The 17,117-nt window shown below is 56.3% G+C and overlaps 7 protein-coding genes across 7 annotated transcripts; 5 read left to right on the forward strand and 2 right to left on the reverse strand.

Moving 5' to 3' along the window:
• Positions 1–407: 407 nt before the first annotated feature.
• BGZ61DRAFT_447058 (uncharacterized protein) lies at positions 408–3,136 on the forward strand. Its single transcript, XM_046245285.1, has 6 exons — positions 408–997; positions 1,090–2,020; positions 2,254–2,292; positions 2,377–2,469; positions 2,530–2,536; positions 2,622–3,136. The coding sequence occupies exons 1-6, from the start codon at positions 690–692 to the stop codon at positions 2,657–2,659; spliced, it is 1,416 nt and encodes a 471-aa protein (XP_046107871.1). The 5' UTR covers positions 408–689; the 3' UTR covers positions 2,660–3,136.
• Positions 3,137–4,345: 1,209 nt separating this feature from the next.
• BGZ61DRAFT_346227 (Aldo/keto reductase family-domain-containing protein) lies at positions 4,346–5,518 on the forward strand (the record flags this gene model as incomplete). The annotated part of the gene is made up of 1 exon (XM_046239854.1): positions 4,346–5,518. One exon carries the CDS (start codon positions 4,346–4,348, stop codon positions 5,516–5,518), a length of 1,173 nt encoding a protein of 390 aa, XP_046107872.1.
• A 383-nt stretch (positions 5,519–5,901) lies between these two features.
• Positions 5,902–7,519, forward strand: BGZ61DRAFT_529984 (beta-lactamase/transpeptidase-like protein; the record flags this gene model as incomplete). The annotated part of the gene is made up of 4 exons (XM_046253488.1): positions 5,902–6,435; positions 6,489–6,582; positions 6,633–6,854; positions 6,948–7,519. 4 exons carry the CDS (start codon positions 5,902–5,904, stop codon positions 7,517–7,519), a joined length of 1,422 nt encoding a protein of 473 aa, XP_046107873.1.
• A 2,275-nt stretch (positions 7,520–9,794) lies between these two features.
• BGZ61DRAFT_346298 (actin family) lies at positions 9,795–11,174 on the forward strand (the record flags this gene model as incomplete). Its single annotated transcript, XM_046239860.1, has 2 exons — positions 9,795–10,230; positions 10,276–11,174. 2 exons carry the CDS (start codon positions 9,795–9,797, stop codon positions 11,172–11,174), a joined length of 1,335 nt encoding a protein of 444 aa, XP_046107874.1.
• Positions 11,175–11,863: 689 nt separating this feature from the next.
• Positions 11,864–12,874, reverse strand: BGZ61DRAFT_492027 (uncharacterized protein; the record flags this gene model as incomplete). The annotated part of the gene is made up of 1 exon (XM_046250490.1): positions 11,864–12,874. The coding sequence occupies one exon, from the start codon at positions 12,872–12,874 to the stop codon at positions 11,864–11,866; it is 1,011 nt and encodes a 336-aa protein (XP_046107875.1).
• A 634-nt stretch (positions 12,875–13,508) lies between these two features.
• BGZ61DRAFT_346439 (general substrate transporter) lies at positions 13,509–15,270 on the reverse strand (the record flags this gene model as incomplete). Its single annotated transcript, XM_046239880.1, has 3 exons — positions 13,509–14,220; positions 14,273–14,724; positions 14,776–15,270. The coding sequence occupies 3 exons, from the start codon at positions 15,268–15,270 to the stop codon at positions 13,509–13,511; spliced, it is 1,659 nt and encodes a 552-aa protein (XP_046107876.1).
• A 342-nt stretch (positions 15,271–15,612) lies between these two features.
• On the forward strand, positions 15,613–16,655 carry BGZ61DRAFT_475412 (uncharacterized protein; the record flags this gene model as incomplete). Its single annotated transcript, XM_046248691.1, has 3 exons — positions 15,613–15,662; positions 15,746–16,007; positions 16,197–16,655. The coding sequence occupies 3 exons, from the start codon at positions 15,613–15,615 to the stop codon at positions 16,653–16,655; spliced, it is 771 nt and encodes a 256-aa protein (XP_046107877.1).
• Between the last annotated feature and the right edge of the window lie 462 nt (positions 16,656–17,117).

Genomic DNA, 17,117 nt, shown 5'->3' on the forward strand with positions numbered 1-17,117 from the left:
CACTCTCCTCGTCGCCCTCCCCACGCCCACTAACCACTTACTCTGGATGCCCACTCTCACTGTTCTCTCCGGTCCGGCCGGCGCTGGTCCACTATGCTCCGTCAGTCGCTGGCCCCCCGTGCTCCGTGTAATCCGCTGTTGGAACGCCCATTCGCACCTATCATACTCTGTACTGCCTGGGTCATTCTCCCTAGTAGAAACGCCAACACCCACCCTCCCGTACCAGAACGAAACCACCCCAACATGCACAACCTCGCCAATCCCATCTCATCTCATGCCATCCAACCTGTGCCATCCCCATGCCCTCTCACAACTTACGCACCCATTCCATCCCCCCCCCGTTCCAGCGAATGGACCACCCCCCGCTACCCTGACCCCCATGTCCCCCATGTCCCGTCCCAATGTACCTCGTACCCCCCCTGCTGGAGCTTCCTTGTCGCGCAACCTGTCTTATTCCTGTCTTATTAGTCCGCCCAGCTTTGATGAGCCCAGCTATGAATGAATATCTTCGCAGCCTTGTCCGCCATATGCGCGACTCCTTCTCCTCCTCTTCCTCTTTCCCATCTTGCATCTTGCATCTTCAACCCCCCTTAATCCCCCCTTTCCTGATCGCCCTCCTTCACAGAAGGGCCGTCATTCATTCCTAATACTGTCCTTCCTCCTGCGTTCTGGGTCTTTCGAAGCCTGACATGACCCAAGTTATTGCCGACGACCACACGCGCGTAGAGATCCAACCATCGATCTTGACCCTCTTCGACGCCCTCAGCAATTCCCTCGTCCTCCGCAACACCATCCCGTATCTGCCGGTATCTGGTTTGCTGAACCTCGCTGCGACTTGCCGTGCCTTCCGCTACTTGATCTACGAGACCCCCGGCGTCTTTCGCCACCTCGACCTCACCCACGTCAAGACTGCCCAGCCCGAGACCAAGGAGATTGAAATCGACAACGACCTTGTGTGGCACAATGTCCAGCTCGTCGACTACCTGACGGAAGATGAGTGAGTGTGAATTATTTTTTATAATTAATTGCCATCCAGCGTATAGCCTAGTATCTATTATTCCTCACCATTTACTCACTCCACTTTCTCAGCTTCTACTCCGGACCCTTGAGGGGCGTCTTCTCCACCCTCCGCCAGCGGGACCTCCTTCGAGATGTCCAGTCATTGATCCTCGACGGCCTCTCGGTCACGGCCGAGATGTGCCACGAAATCATCAACGACCCGTCATACAACGTGCGATTGCTGTCGATCCGCGATGTCAAGCACATGAACCAGGGCAAGCTGCGCGCCGCGCTGACCTACGCCTGTCGCAGTTCGCGCCCCGACGGCATGCCCCGACTCAAGGGCCTCTACTGCTTCGGGTCCAAGGACGCCGCCGCCTCGACGCCCGCGCTCCCGGCGCCGGCCGTCTCGCAGGAGTCCATCAGCGCGGGATGGAACCACAAGAGCCACAAGGCGCTCGCGGCGTCGCTCCACAGCGAGGGCGAGGGCGATGCCTGGTGGTTCAAAAAGGGCCGGATGGTGACCAACCCCATCGAGCTCGACTGGGCCAACTGCCTGCTGGCGTGCCAGGGGCTCATCGCCTTCGACGCGGTGCTGTGCCAGGGCCCGCGTCACCGAAACTCGCCCGTGTATGGCCAGTCGACGCACCCGTCTGGATGCGGCCCGGCCACGGCCACCTTCGCCGTGGGCGGCTGCGCATCCTGCGGCAAAGCGCCCGAGGGCCTGATGCATCCAGACACGACCCACCCGTCATGCCTCCCTCTGCTGGCCCCGCCGCCCATCCTGGCATCGTCGGTCCAGGCGGCCACGATGCCGGCCCCAGGCGCCCAGGCCTTCACGGCCCGGTGCGGCGACTGCCTCACGGAGCGCTTCTGCGTGTGCTGCAACAAGTGGTGGTGCGAGTCGTGCTACTACCTCCCCGGCCAGGGCATGGGCGAGCAGGTCGTCGTTGTCGACTACGAAGGCGGCTGGAGCTCGCTCGACAACACCGACGCCGAGTGGACGGTGGCCAAATCCAAGGTACGAAAGGGTCTCTGTAAGCCATGCACCATCGGCGATGGATCATCGACCAGACGCGCATCGTCATCCAGATGACCGCGGGGGCCGCCCGAACTCGCTTTTAACTAGCTGCTGGCCCCTCGAAATTGTATGCACTGTTTGCTGTCATGGTGATGCTTCCAGGGTGACGGCAGATTATCAAGGCGCGATCCCCTCATGGCCACGACATGCGCTGACGTTGAGAACCAAAACAGCCTAGAATTTCCCGAAGCTGCTGGGAATGCGGTAGAAGTGTTAGTTTTTTTTCTAGAATAATCCCCACCGGCCCATAAAATATGGCCAACGTGCCCTGAGCCCCTGGCTGACCATGATATCAGTGCGACGAGTGCATCGAGCGCACGCAGAAAGTCTGCAAGAAGTGCTGTGGCGGGTACTGCCTCACTCACAACGAGGGCTCGACCGAATCTTTCGTAAGTTGCACCGGCATCTCCCTGCACCGCTCTGTGACCATGTGCTGACAATGCCTGCAGTGCGATTGTAAGTTGTCGGCGTCATACCTTGCCACATGGCCACCTGGTCCTGGTCCCTGGCTATCAGCGTCTAATATTAACCGAATGATTAGGGTGCGTCTCTCGAGGTCGCGGCCTCACGCGTCTCTAACTGCAAGGGTCCGAGGCTCGTGGATACGCCCGCAGCGGCGGTGAGGGTCTTAGCAGGACACGCATGAACTGGCCGACAAGGAGACGGATATCGGTGATGATGATGGATAACACTTGAAAAATCATTGACACCCGTCGCCGAGGGGGTTGCTGGGCTTGCCTGCAGTGCAGATGACCTCGGGCGTTGAGAGTGCATTGCAGTCCCTGGAACAACGGGATTGGCACATATGACGGGTCGTGCGAAAGCAAGACAGGCAACCAGGCTGAGACTAGGACCTGTGGTGTTTAGGGCCATGTTGGGGGTTCAAATTGGCTAGGATTGATGACGATGGATTGTGCGGCGCAAAGGATTTCTTTTTTCTCGTCGTTGGACAAGATGTAAGGCTATGCTCTGAGCCAAGGAGCAAAGGGATGAAACTCGACTCAGGTACAGATACTCACCACTATTCGCAGGTTAATGCAATGCAATTGTTTGACGATTTCCATGTGTTTTCCACTTCGGTGCATGAGTACCGGCCTTGCATAATCTACGGATCCAATAAACCCGCCCTGATTTTACCGTCCTGGACGTGGAACGTGTCGACATCTACGGATACAAGACATGGGCGCATTAGAGGCACCCTGTCAACGTCATCAGTGGTCCCAGCCATGGCGCCAGGAATGGGGTGATTTATGGCCGCAGGTTTGAAGATGGGTTCTCTGGCGGAGGGCGGAGGCCATTCTCAGACGATCTCCCACGACGGCGCGGAAACAAGACGGACGTGGATCCCGGTCCAGCTCGGAAAGGCGAAGCGCAGCCGACGGGCATGACGACAAGCGACAGGCGACTGGTGACGGACGGCGGTGACGATATGACATGCAGGTGCAAATAGTCACACGCGCCATATCGGTCGGCTCGGCTCCAGGGCGTCATGGTGGCCGAGCCGTATCGAATCGCGGCCTGCTGATCGGCTTCAGGCTTGTCCGCTATACATAACATGGCAACCCTGCCGCATGCAAAACCAAGACGATTTTCATTCCTTTCTGCGATTGCTGTTTTGCTTTCTCTCCTCCACATCTTCACTCCTGCGTGACAAAACGTGCCCCCAACGGCCGTTTCCCTTGGTCCCCTTTTCAGCGTGTCACCGCTATGGCGCAAGCGGCCTAGCAGATGGCGCCTGGCATTTGTCCCGCGCGAAGGTGTCGGTCCGGACTGGTCTGGCTTGTCCAAGTCGGGCGGTCGTATTCGGGCGCCGAGGGCGATAGGTTCTGTTGATGAATCATGATGCAGCGGTGGGTTTGCTACGGCTGCGATTGTTGAGCGGGCTGGGTTGTGCTTCGATCGGATTTCTCGTGTGGATTCGGGCCGTGAATTTGACTGCTGTTTGCATCGCGGTGAACTGAACTGAACAGCTTCCTCTTTTGGATTGCTTTTCATGATTGATGTTTTCCAGGACACTTGTCCCGTAACCCACTGACTACTCACCTCTGCTCAGCTCGGATCTTGTGCGCCTGTCCGAAAACCGAACCGCGCCGAGATCTCCCCCTCCCGATATCGAACTCGATTATCAAGCCCCCCACTCAACCGCGCCCCTCCACCGGACCGACGTAGGAGAGCGTGAGAAAGACGAATTTTTGCCTCTGTCGCATCCTGTCTACTACATCCCATATCCGCTTGCTCTGCTGGTCAGGCGCAATGGCCGCCGTCATGCGAAAGCCTCTCTCCGAGGTGCTCCCGCCGCTCATCCTCGGCACGGCCACCTTCAACCACCAGTACCACCCGGACCCGACGCACATGCCCTACACGGAGATCGTCGGCCGCGCGCTCGCCCACAACATCCTGGGCTTCGACACGTCGCCGTACTACGGGCCGTCGGAGCTGCTGCTCGGCGACGCCCTGCGCAAGCTGACGCCGCCGCCGCCGCGAGAGGGATATTTCCTCATCACAAAGGCCGGCCGCATCGCGGGGGACCAGTTCGACTACTCGCCCGCCTGGATCCGCTACAGCGTGTGCCGCAGCCTCGAGCGCCTCGCCACGCCGTACCTGGACCTGGTGTACACGCACGACGTCGAGTTCGTGTCGCCGCAGGAGGTCCTGGCCGCTGTGACGGAGCTGCGCAAGCTGCGCGACCAGGGCCTGATTCGCTATGTGGGCATCAGCGGCTACCCGGTCGACACGCTGGCCGCGCTGGCCGAGATGATCCTGCGCGAGACGGGCGAGCCGCTCGATGCTGTCCTGTCGTACAGCCACTTCTGCGTCCAGAACAGCAGGCTGGGCGAGCAGCACCTGCTGGACCGCTTCCGCAGCGCCGGCGTCGAGTGCCTGCTCAACGCCAGCATGCTGAGCATGGGACTGCTGACCAGCCGCGGCGTCGACAACAGCCCCATGGGCGCGTGGCACCCTGCGCCCCAGGAGCTGCGCCAGGCGTGCGATGCGCTGGCTACGATTGCCCGCGACGAGGGCGAGCACCTCGAGGAGATATCCATCCGGTGGGCGCTGGAGAACTGGGCGCGCACCGGCTCGCCCTTCGGCACCAAGTTGATCCCCACCGCGGACCGGGACTCAGTGTCGGAGGCGCGCCTGGGCGTCAGCGTCATGGGCGTGTCGAGCGTGGCCGAGCTGGAGGAGACGTGGTCGCTCTGGAGCAGCGTGGCCGGGCTGGCGGGCGAGCCGGAGCAGCAGGCCGCGCAGCGCACAAAGATTGCGCGCATCGTCAAGGACAAGATGTGGCCCAGCCTCGGGCGGTGGAAGGACTACGCGTGGGAGAGCGGCGGCCCGTCGTTTGTGAATGCGCGGGCGGCCGTGGGAAGTGTTCCGCGCGATGCTGTTAGTGAGAGGTGGGGGTTGATACCCAGCGTGAGAGACACGCCCAAGATTTAGTCGGTAGTCGTAATGGCAGTATTTGCTGTGCTGTATCCCTTTATACTTGGTTGTTGTGCTTCAGATAATCACCCTGAAGAGCATCCCACGACTCTCTACTTAGCTGTAGCTGTTGCATCGTATGCCGCTCCTAGTCCCATGGCGCAACGCCACTGCATAAAACCGATGCAGATCAACACGACAGGCCAACCAGTGCCTAGACCGGACCGGCCCTATGTCAATCACATCCTTTCCGGTCCCGTGTTTTGCTCCCATTGAATTGAATCCCGGAACCTATAAAACCCTGAACGGCAGGAAGCTGTGGCTGCATACATGTAAGCCGGAGACGGTCACCTGTTCAACAATATATACAGTGAGCTCGTTAACAACATCTCTCAATCGCAATGGCCTTTTCTAGTAGACTCACTGCCTTCCTATCACTCGCCCCGTCAATTGTGACACCGGCACTCAACTGTCGGCCAGAGGGACCAGATGTGCCCAAACCGACATGTCTCACAGAGTCTCCTATCTTCCAAACGGCCGCCTCCAATCTAACAAAAGCTCTTGACGCTGCTGTTTCTGGGTCAATTGAAGCTGGCTGGGCCATGGAGAATTCCTCATTTTCGCTAGCCGTCATCAGCCATGATCAAGAAAACGCCGGCGTTCCAATCTGGGCATACCACCACCTTTCGCCAGAAAACACTCGAGGAACAAAAAGCCTAGACCGAAACTCACAGTACCTCATTGGCTCCATCTCAAAAGTTACGACTGTTTACATCCTTCTCAAAAGCGGTATTGACCTGGATGCTCCCGTCACCGAGTTTCTTCCCACACTCGACGACCCAAATTCGACCATCCCGTGGCAGAATATCACCCTGCGAATGCTGGCCTCGCATCTTGGCGAGGCCCCAGTGAATTTCAAGTCTCACAAAGTCCCAGTATACCGTACTAACCTGAGATAGATGGCTATTCCGAACACTATTCTCTAAAGGACGTCTATCTGGCGCATGGGCTTCCGCCTATGAAGGACAGTGATTTCCCGCCCTGTGGTGTTGCGAAACTCAACAAAGAATGTTCTGACCAACGTACGTTACGAACAGATATCTTTGATCGTTCGCACTAATCATTTGTGCAGAGGCCCTCGCCGGAATGACCAAGTTGTATCCCGTCGCCCCTCCCATGAAGCGTCCTGAATACTCCAACACTGGGTTCGCCAACGTCGGATCGGCCTTCGAGAAGTTCACTGGGAAGAATTACACGCAACTTGTTCAAGAGATCTTTTCCGATCCACTGAACCTCCAAGACACGTTTCCCTCGCCAGTGGGTGATGAGAAGGGTGTTATTCCCCCTGGTGACAGTAGCTGGGGCGCTGATTTTGGAACGAATACTCCGTACGTGAAGACCATGCATCGACAAAGAAGGAAAATAGGCTAATATGAGACCAATAAAGCTGGAGGGTTAGTATCCTCAGTGGCAGACATGTCAAAATTTGCCCACGCCCTCCTATCACGAACCCTGGATTTAACTACAACTGAGATCGAAGCATGGCTCAAGCCAGCCTCATTCGCGGGCGGTCCCAACTCCATGACCGGGATGCCCTGGGAGATCCTTCGCCTTTCGGACCTTACCCCTGACCATGTACATCCCGTGGCCGTTTGTGGGAAGAATGGTGCTACGGCCGCATATCGAAGCCAACTGAGCTTCGTGGACGACTATAGAATTGCCATCGTGGTTTTGACGGCTGGGCCGATGCAAGCTGCGCCGCTTCTCGTAGATGTGATATTGTCGACCTTTGTCTCTGTTGTTGATAAGGTATCACGATATCAAGCGAAAAATTACGAACGGGACTTCACCTCCCACGAAAAGACTCATGCCCCAATCAAGGCCACTCTGTCTCAAGACGGAGATTCCCTCGTACTATCCTCCCTCCACCGCAACGGAATTGATCTAGTCTCCGGCCTAATGGACGTCTGGTGCACGATCATGGGCGACTTTATCCCTGAAATCCTCCTTCCCATATAGATCTTCCCAACGGGGCTCTCCACCAACAGCATATTCAATGGGAAGCTGATCATCCGCGAAATCTGGCATCTCCGACCGGACCTCATGTCCAGCTTTAACACGGATCTTCCTAGGCGAGGGCTGCAGAATCAGAACTGCTGGGCCTGGACTATTCGTGACTGGGTTCACCACGCTGGGGAGCCGTTGGATCGAATGTTGGTGGACATGGATGAGGACGGTGGGATTGTCAGGTTAGAGTTTCCATTTCCAAAATCAGGGGTTCTTGTTCCCTCCTAGAAACTTCTAAGAAGCCATTTAAAGCTGGTGAGGTATCCCCTGGGCGCCCTGAGAGTTCGGAACAACATGCTTAATCTGGGTCAGGGGTGTTGGATTAAAGAGGCAACCAAGAAGTTAGTTTTGGAGCAAGAAATTACGTCACATGTTAACCATAGTTCGAATACTTAATATTTACTTTCTTTCGACATTCAGGGAGGCTTCTTCTCGGTGATACTTGATGCAACTCTCTGCCAGGTCGTCGCAGCGGCCAAGTGCTAAAGGACCGATTGCTGATGGAGCAAAGCACCCGCTAACTCTAACAGCAACTTGGAACCTATCCATATGCACATCCAATCTTTTTATCGTGTTTGGCCAGGCGGGATTCTCCGCTGCATAGCTGAGCTCTATCCGAGTTCTGAGGCTTCACCAAGAAATTGACCTTGCGCACTGCATCTCCAGAAGTTGAGCTTAAGCTATATTAAGCCGAACCAAGTGTTCTCCCGTTCGTATGAGTCTATCCGCTCCCGTGCCGCACGGCGGTGGTGCTGTGGTAGGATGTCGTAATATCTCTAGCCCTTTCTAATGCTTAAACATGAACATATTTCGAGCAAGGCTTCTCGTGCATGAATATTAGGCCAACTAGTGATTTCGGCAACCACTCCCTCTGTGGGACTAGAATTGTCCAATGGTAGTGAGATGGAAATAAATCAATGCTTCAAACGACGGAGATGTCTCCTTGATTAGCTTGAGGTGAAGTGGGATTAGACGTTGGTTTACGTCTAAAGTCTGGGATCCCATTATGCTTAATACCAAATGAGAGAGGCGCGAACAACATCTTCTTGAGTATGTTGTTGCCGGGTTCCAGCGTTATTTAACCGTCTCACGGCAGAGTTCTACATGATTTTCACTGTGCCAGGGGTGTAAAGGCCGGAGTCGACCAGAATGGCCAATTGAATGCCGCTTGGTATTTCCTCAAGCTTCTCCTTGCATGAACCCTTCTAGCGGCTTAAGTAAATAAATAGACCATTCCCTAATGCCTTTGTAAACAATCCATCCAACCACTTTCTCGTTCCCGCAATTTCCACCTAAACATCACTGCTCCCTAACAGCAGTAATCATGAAGATCAAAGCTACTCTCCTCATCATTGCTTGCGCTCTGCTTACGACTCATACCACAGCATCCCCACTGGACCCCCCTGCATCCCCACCGGACATCCCTGAGGAGTCGAACAACCTGCTCGTCAAAAGGCGTTCCGCTTTTCTAGAGGAGCCAAGATATGCCTTCACGAGTCTCAAGGGGTATCAAAGAAGGATTCTGCTGAGTAGTTGACCGTCATATAAGACAACTGCTCAGGGTATATATAGACAAGATGTCTTCTAAACACATCCTGACCCCACGGTCTATAACCTATTCTCGTCTCGACCACATGCTTATATGCATGGTGGCTGCTCGAAATCAGCAAAAAAAATCATTTCTTAAATATATTCGTAATTGGTTTCGCTCCTACACGCCGCTGGTTGAATTTTGGATTATCTTCGACTCTACACGAAGGCCCTGGCATTTGAGGTTCACGAATCTGACGAAAAGGCATACTATTAAGAAGTCTCGCTGGTGTTGGCTTCGTCAGAGACATTACGAAGAAGACTTGCAGTGGATTCACAAATCAGATGGACGAATTTTTTGTTTATCAGAACATATCGAGTGAATATTGAACATTTACGGGATACTGAATCGGTTCTTCAGAGAGGAGTGGTTTTCAATCCGGTTATTGGGGACCTGTTGTTGGTGCAGTACTCTAGTAATATTAGTGAAAACCAGTACGGGGACTGTAATTATTAATTGCAATTTTATTTAGCAATTATGACATTTGATATTGTGGAAGAAGTCCTTGGTGATCACGAAGAAGCCATGCAGGGTATCATGACTTGATGGCTTACGTAATCGGACATCCCACGTCAAGTCGCGTTTAGTCAATTCTCACATCCATCTTCACATGCACCTTTAATTTCGACAAGAAGCATGGCTGGAGGACGCCGGGCCAAACCCGCGGGACCAAAAGCGCCGACCACGACGCTCGTCATCGACAATGGCGCCGACACGCTCAAGGCCGGCTTCGTGCGCGGCGGCAAAATCGACGAGCCTCGCATCATCCCCAACTGCATCGCCCGCGACCGCTCGAGGAAGGTCTACGTCGCTTCGGACCTCGAAAAGTGCCGCGACTTTGGAGAGATCCAGTTTCGCCGGCCGGTGGAGAAGGGCTTCATCGTCAACTGGGAGGCGCAGAAGGAGGTCTGGGACCACGAGTTCTTCGACGACAATGCCCCGATGAAATGCGACCCGGCTGCGACGCGCTTGATCTTGGGCGAGCCACCCAACGGGCTGCCGATGCTGGAGACAAACTGCGATCAGGTCGTTTTCGAGGAGTATGGCTTTTCTAGCTATTACCGTGGAATAGGTATGGATTGCGCATGAGGCTGCCGTCGCAGGCTAACCAGGACAGGTCCGACATTCAACGCCTACCACGACATTCAGAGCATCTTCCAGACTCCAAAGGACGCCTCCACAGTCTCAAATACACCATCCGAAGCTGTCATGGTCATCGACTCTGGCTATTCCCACACAACCATCACCCCCCTGCTGCAAGGCCGACCACTGCAGTCGGCAATTCGACGACTCGATGTCGGCGGCAAGGTCCTGACCAACTATCTGACACGGCTCATCTCCCTCCGCCACTTCGACATGCGAAACGATACGTACATTGTCAACGAGATGAAGGAACTTTCCTGCTACGTAACGTCCGATTTCAAGTCCGACATGGAAAAGTCATGGAAGGGAACGCGGGGAGAACGACGTCCTGATTTTGTTTCTGGAGGTGGTCTCGCCAAGGACTATATCCTACCAGACTTTCATACCCGCTCGAGAGGAGTCCTCTGCGAATATGAACCCGCCCGGCACTCGAAAGCAAGAAAGGCAGCCGGACAGTCCGAGGAGGATGCATTGACGTTGCGCAACGAGAGATTTGCGGTACCGGAACTCATCTTCAGCCCCTCCGACGCAGGGATCCGGCAACCTGGTTTGGCCGACCTCATCCAAGACTCATTGAATGAGCTCCCGGCAGGTCTCTGGCCCAGCATGTTGGCAAACATTGTGGTTGTGGGCGGCAATGCATTGTTTGATGGCTTCATCCAGCGCCTGCAAAAGGAGGTGGTTCAACGAGTCCCCGATGATTGCATTGTCCGTGTTGCTAGACCAGCAGACCCCATCACCAATACGTGGTACGGTGGAGCAAACCTCGCCAACCACTCGCAAATAAACAAACTAGCTGTCACGAAACAAGAGTACGAGGAGCACGGTGCTGCTTGGGTTGCTCGGAAATTCGCCACTGGTCTGGGAGTTTGAACCAGATGATGACCTTTGGGGAAATATTCCTGTTGAGCACGTGCATCTGTTGTCGTTCCAAACAAGACAATTGTGACAGTCACTGGAATATGAGGAGACTCTTACGCGACGGATTGTCTTGGAGACTTGGGCTCCTCAAGCCAGTGGATGCCCTACAGTCCAACGACGATCCCACCCTCTTATCCTGAGGCTTTGGTTGGAGCCTCGGCCTTCATTCGGGTCTGCCAGGGGGGTTGGTTCATAAGAAGAGGGAGCGCACAGGGATGCTTCCATCACGATTGGGCAAGTCAATGTGCGGCATACAATGTCCGTTTGTTGCTGCTCCGAACTGGCCTTGCCTTGGCGCTAGACGGGGCAATCATTGTGGTTTCGTCACTTCCACCCTAAGCGGCCACTGGGACCCAGAGGTCTTGCACTGTGATTCCTACAATCTGCATCTTCATGATCGAAGTGGGATGGAGCAATGCCGTCCACCATGAACAGTCGTCGGTAACATGGCGACATGTGTGAGAACAAACATGTTCCGTCTCCCATCCACTCTAGACTACAACCACTCTGCTGGAATAGGGCGCATGTTGAGAACATGATGTATGCTTAATCAGATAGCAAACTGTAGTCAGTCTACAAACACTCGTCGCGTCATTAACCATCAAACAATTCCCGGGTATCTTGAACGTCCAACCAAACAATTACTTCCCGCCATCAACACGAACAATTATTTTCCCTCCGCTCGATCCCTTCTTCAACTGCGCAAACGCCCTCGGTGCATCCTCAAACTCAAAGACGGAATCAATCACCGTCTTCACCTTGCCCTCCGCCATCCACGCCGCAACCTGCTCCAGCGCCGCGCGGTCGCTGTAGATGTTGAAGGCGACGAACCTGCGCCGCCCGCCGCCCAGGAACGCCGGCAGCAGCAGGCTCCGCGCCAGGCTCGCCGCGCTGCCGCACGACACGGCGCCGCCGACGAAGACGAACTTGGCGCCCGGCAGCAGGCAGTGGTGCGACGTCGCGTACAGGTTCGCCGGCGCGTTGCCGACGTTGTCGACGAGCAGGCTGAAGACTTGGCCCTTCTTCTTCAGCTCGGCCACCACGTCGCTGCTCGTGTAGTCGATGATGTCGTCGGCGCCGGCCGCCTTGCAGAGGGGGGCTTTCGCGGGCGAGCATGTCGCTGTGACGTGGCAGCCGAGCGCTTTGGCGATCTGGATGCCGAAGAGGCCCACGCCGCCGGAGCCGCCGTTGATGAAGATGCGGTCCCGGGGCTTGATGTGCGGCGCGATGGTCAGGTACGCCGTCAACGCGGCCGTCGTAACGCCGGCGGCCGCGTCGAGGTCCACGCCGGCCGGGACGGCGACGCACGAGTCGTAGTCCACGACGACAAACTGCGCCAGGGTGCCGGCCCGCTTCACGGCGGTGACGCGGCCGAGCACCGCATCGCCGGGCTTAATATCGCCGACCCCGGCCTCGGCGACGGCGACGACGCGGCCACTAAAGTCCATGCCGGGCGTCTTGGGGAACTGCGTGAGTGCGCGGGAGGCGACGCCGAGGCCGACGACCTTGTAGTCAGCCGGGTTAAGACTGGCTCTGGCGACCTCGACGAGCAGCTGGCCGTTCTTCAGGGGCTGCGACGGGCGCGGCGCGTCGGCGACGAGGACGAGGGTTTGGTCGATGGGGCCTGGGGCGGGACAGTGCCACGCGCGCATGAGTTGTGCCATTGTGACGGTGTGAATGATGTGTTGCGCTTAGGATCCATGGCGGAAATGGCAGACGGCGAAAGGCGACTCTTTAAATGACACTTCTCCAAGATGAATGGCGAGACTTGTCACGTTAGGAGATCAGGTGGTATCATGGCGGAAAGTCAATTACCCCGCGGGCGGGAACGGAGTCGGGAGAACTGATGATGCATCTATGACCTATTGTTAGTTATTCTTGGCGGTTGCTTCCAAAGCCTACTTACATCCAGCCTCTGCTTCCATGAGAATGTGATGTTTGGACTGGCTAATGCAATGATGAGTGGGTTCGAATTCAGACTACCGTGGTGGCGGCGGGCTAAGAGATGGCCCTGCAAGACTACCAACATGTTATTTAGACTGCAGTCGAAAATAGACAGGGATGTATTGGCCGTGCCATATCTATACATAATTGAACTTCACATGATTCAAAAGAGGAGCAAGTATTAAAGAAATATTCATTCTGTTTGGTGTTTATATCTACACATTACGCACATGTAATCCCCGTGCCGCCGCTTCAGTAGGTATAAATCGTGCATGCATTAACTAGTTCGAGCCCGACTGAGTATCAAAGACGGCTTCGACACAGGGTTCTCCATTCAACAGCTTAGGCCTCGCCCTTCTCAACGTACTCAGTCTCAGTGGCAGTACCAGCAAAGGTGGTGGTGGGCTTCCACTTGGCCGAAGTGCGGGGAGTGGTCTCCTCCATCATCTTGTCGACCTGCTCCAGAGTCAGGCCCTTGGTCTCGGGGACCAGGAAGTAGGCGTAGACAAAGGCGCAAGTGCAGAGGCCACCCCAGACGAAGAAGACGGACGACTTCATGTTGCCCTTGTTGGTTCCGACCATGTAGGGGGTGATGACGGCGATGATGGTGTTCCACAACCAGTTGGAGGCGGTGGACAGACCGACACCACGCGATCGGATGGGGAGAGGGAAGATCTCGCCGATGACGATCCAGGCAGCGGGGCCCCAGGTGGAGGCGAAGAAGAAGATGAAGATGGCGATGAAGGCAATCTGGGCGTTGACGGCCGCGATGTTGTCGGCAATGGTGGCAGTAGAGTCGTTGGGGTCTTCGTGGGTCTTGTTGAAGCCGATGGTGACACCAATGATGGCAACGAGGAACTGGCAGACGAGCATGCCAAAGGCACCAATGATGAGGATGCTACGGCGACCGAAGCGCTCAACGGTCCAGAAGGAGAGAGGAGTGGACAGAACGTTGACGAGGGTGAAGACGAGAGACATGAGGAAAGCGTTGTCAATGGCGCCAGTAGACTTGAGGAAGACGGTAGAGTAGTAGAAGATGAAGTTGACACCAGTCCTGTAGAATTGGTTAGTGAGAGTTTAGAAGTGGGTTGCTGAAGAACGCTTACCATTGCTGCATCATCTGCATGGAGGTACCGAGGATGGTTCGTCGAAGGTTTGACTTGGAGTCCCAGAGGCTGCCCTTGAAGCAGTTGGCCCAGCTGCCGAACCAGGTAGTATCGGGGATGAGAGCACGCTCGTACTCCTCGTTGGCGACAATCTCGGCAATCTCGACCTGGACGAAGTTGGACTCCTTGGGCTGGCCACGGACGCGGGACAGGGCCTCAATGGCATCTTCGATGCGGCCGCGCTTGACATAATAGCGGGGAGAGTCGGGGAGGAACATGAGACCACCGCCGAGGATGAAGGCCCAGGGGAACTGGATGCCGATGGGGATGCGGTAGGCGCTGGCGTCCTTGCGGTCCTGGGTGGCGTAGACGACGACGGAAGCGAGGAGAAGACCGATGGTGATGCAGAATTGGTAACCGGCGACGAGGGCGCCACGAACCTTGCGGGGGCACTTGATGGGTTGTTAGTAGGTTGACGAGTGGAGGAAATGGAAGAAACTCACGATTTCAGACATGTACAGGATAACAATGGCAGACTCGAAGCCGACACCGACACCGGCAATAAGACGACCGACGACAATGGCAGCGAGAGCATCACCCTCGCCAGTAATCATCTGAATGACAACACCGATGGCGTAGATGGCACAACCCAGGATGACAGTCCACTTGCGACCGATGCGATCGGCAAGGTCACCGGCGATGAGGGCACCGAAGAAGGTACCGCAAGACAGGATGGAGGTGATGAGCGAGGTGTGCGAGTCGGACAGGGAGTCGGCGTCCAGGCCCTCGACCTTGTGGATGAAGTAGGGCGAGCCGTTGACACCGTTGATGTAACCGGAGTCGTAGCCGAAGAAGATGCCACCGAACGAGGCGAAGGCGCACATCAGGTAGGCCTTCCAGGTGACGGGAGCTTCGATCTGCTCGACATCCTGGGTGGTTTGGAGGTTGCCGACGACCGAGGCCTTGCGGTCCTCGGTGTTGTTTTCGACGGAGCCCATGGCTGCACGCAGGAGGTGTTAAAAGGTAGAGAAGAGTTGAGGTGTGGTGATGATGGTGATGGAGAGGATGGCGGAGGAAGTCTAAGTGAGACAGGCTGATCGACAAGAGCAAGACAGTTCCACGAGGCAGGAGGGACGGGGGCTTTTATTGTCGACGAGTGCTTCACTCCGGGGCCGCAGCTGTAGGCAGTTGATCACACATGACGCCTAAACGGGGGACATAACAGGCCTGGACCACACGCCGCCGCGCGCTTCCCCGTGGCGACCCCAAGGGGACAGGGAGTCTTGCCATTTCCGCTGTTGCATCCACCCCCGGAATGAAGCTTGACATTGAGCTTGAGCATGGGTTTGGGGCATCTGGGGTTGCGGTGGTGGTTTGTCTGGGGGTGTGGGTGAGTGGGTGAGTGGGTGTGTGTGTTGGTGAGTGGTCAGTGGTGTGCGCGGTGCGAGCGAGCTGTGAGCTGCGAGTTACCAGAGCACCTACAGACTCTGATCGGGAAGTGGATGGATGGGATCTAGGGGGCGTGGCCGTAAGAACCCGACCAGAGGGGCCCTCCTCGTGTGGTGTCTCGGGCGTCCGTCTCAGCGGGCCAAAAATCTCCATCAGCACTCCATCCATCCAGCAACTGCGTGGCCGTCCCACGATGTCCAGCATTTCCGGGGAACTTGGGTCGTGGGGTTTTGCGGGCCCCCGGCGGTGCGGTCGCGCGCAAGGGGGACGAGGAGGGGGCTACGAGGTAAGGCCGATGGGAGTGGAGTGGACGGTTGGCCCACACCGTTGCGGCCGGCCAGAGAAGCGCCGAGTATGGCCGGCCGTTGTTTTTGCGAGGTTGCTCCACGCCTCTCTTGTTCTGGACGCTGCTTGTTTCTGCTGGCCACGGGGTCGCCGGTGTGTTCTTTTTTTTCTTTGCTATTTGCTAATGGAGACAAACCGAGGAGCTGGATGGGTTCGGGGCTGGGCCATGGCGAGACAAGACAGAGACAAACCCGGAGCCTGGTTCTTGCTTGACCCGTCGTTGATTCACATGACCTTGACCGCGGCTGATTCGAGACACGGCACTGGCGCTGGAGATCTGGCGCTGAGCAAGCCATGGCGATCGGGTGCCCAGGGGGTGGTGCTAGCACATCCATCAACCATCAGATCAGGATCAGACTTGCAGAGTAACAACAAGCAGCAGTTAATTAATTACAACTCTACTACTAGTACTGTACTGCTGCACAGCACCGGCGACCATCTACATAGAACACGCACACAACACAGCTCCGTGCTCCATTCGTCCCTCCACAGCACATCATTACACGCTCCTGTCCACTCACAGCCACGCTCCCACACGCCCTGTGGCTCTCGTGCCGTCTATGCGCGGGGAAACCTCCCTGGGGATTGATTGCCCCCCCCCCCCCCCCCCTGGCCCTTGGGACGGCCGCCCTCAGGGGTCCCAATGGGTGAATTTTCGGTCGTACTCAACACGCTACTCCTGGCCTACGACTGCATGGGTGGTTGTAATTGACCGAGCTGGGACCTCAGGACCTGTGCCTTGGTCAGGCTTGGCACCACTTTTGTATTGAAATCTGGGATTATTCTGCGGAGAATGGAGAATCCCCAGCTCCTGCACCCTTTGGCAACCCGGGGTCGAAGAAAAAAGCTTGGGGTTTTCGGGGCATTCGGGGTTGTTCGAGGGGGGGGGGTTGCGAACTTGCGCCGCCCAAACTTCTTCTTCGGGAGCTCTAGACGCGCGCTATGCAAGCACTTGAAAGCCTTCATCACCCTTTTTCCTGTCCTGTCCACCTTCTTTCCCCCTCCCCCGCCCCGCGAGCCAGAGTGCCTCCGAGCCGGCGACCGAGGGTAG

This window comes from Ilyonectria robusta (assembly GCF_021365365.1).
Source record: "Ilyonectria robusta strain PMI_751 chromosome Unknown BGZ61scaffold_5, whole genome shotgun sequence".
Lineage (NCBI taxonomy): Eukaryota > Fungi > Ascomycota > Sordariomycetes > Hypocreales > Nectriaceae > Ilyonectria > Ilyonectria robusta.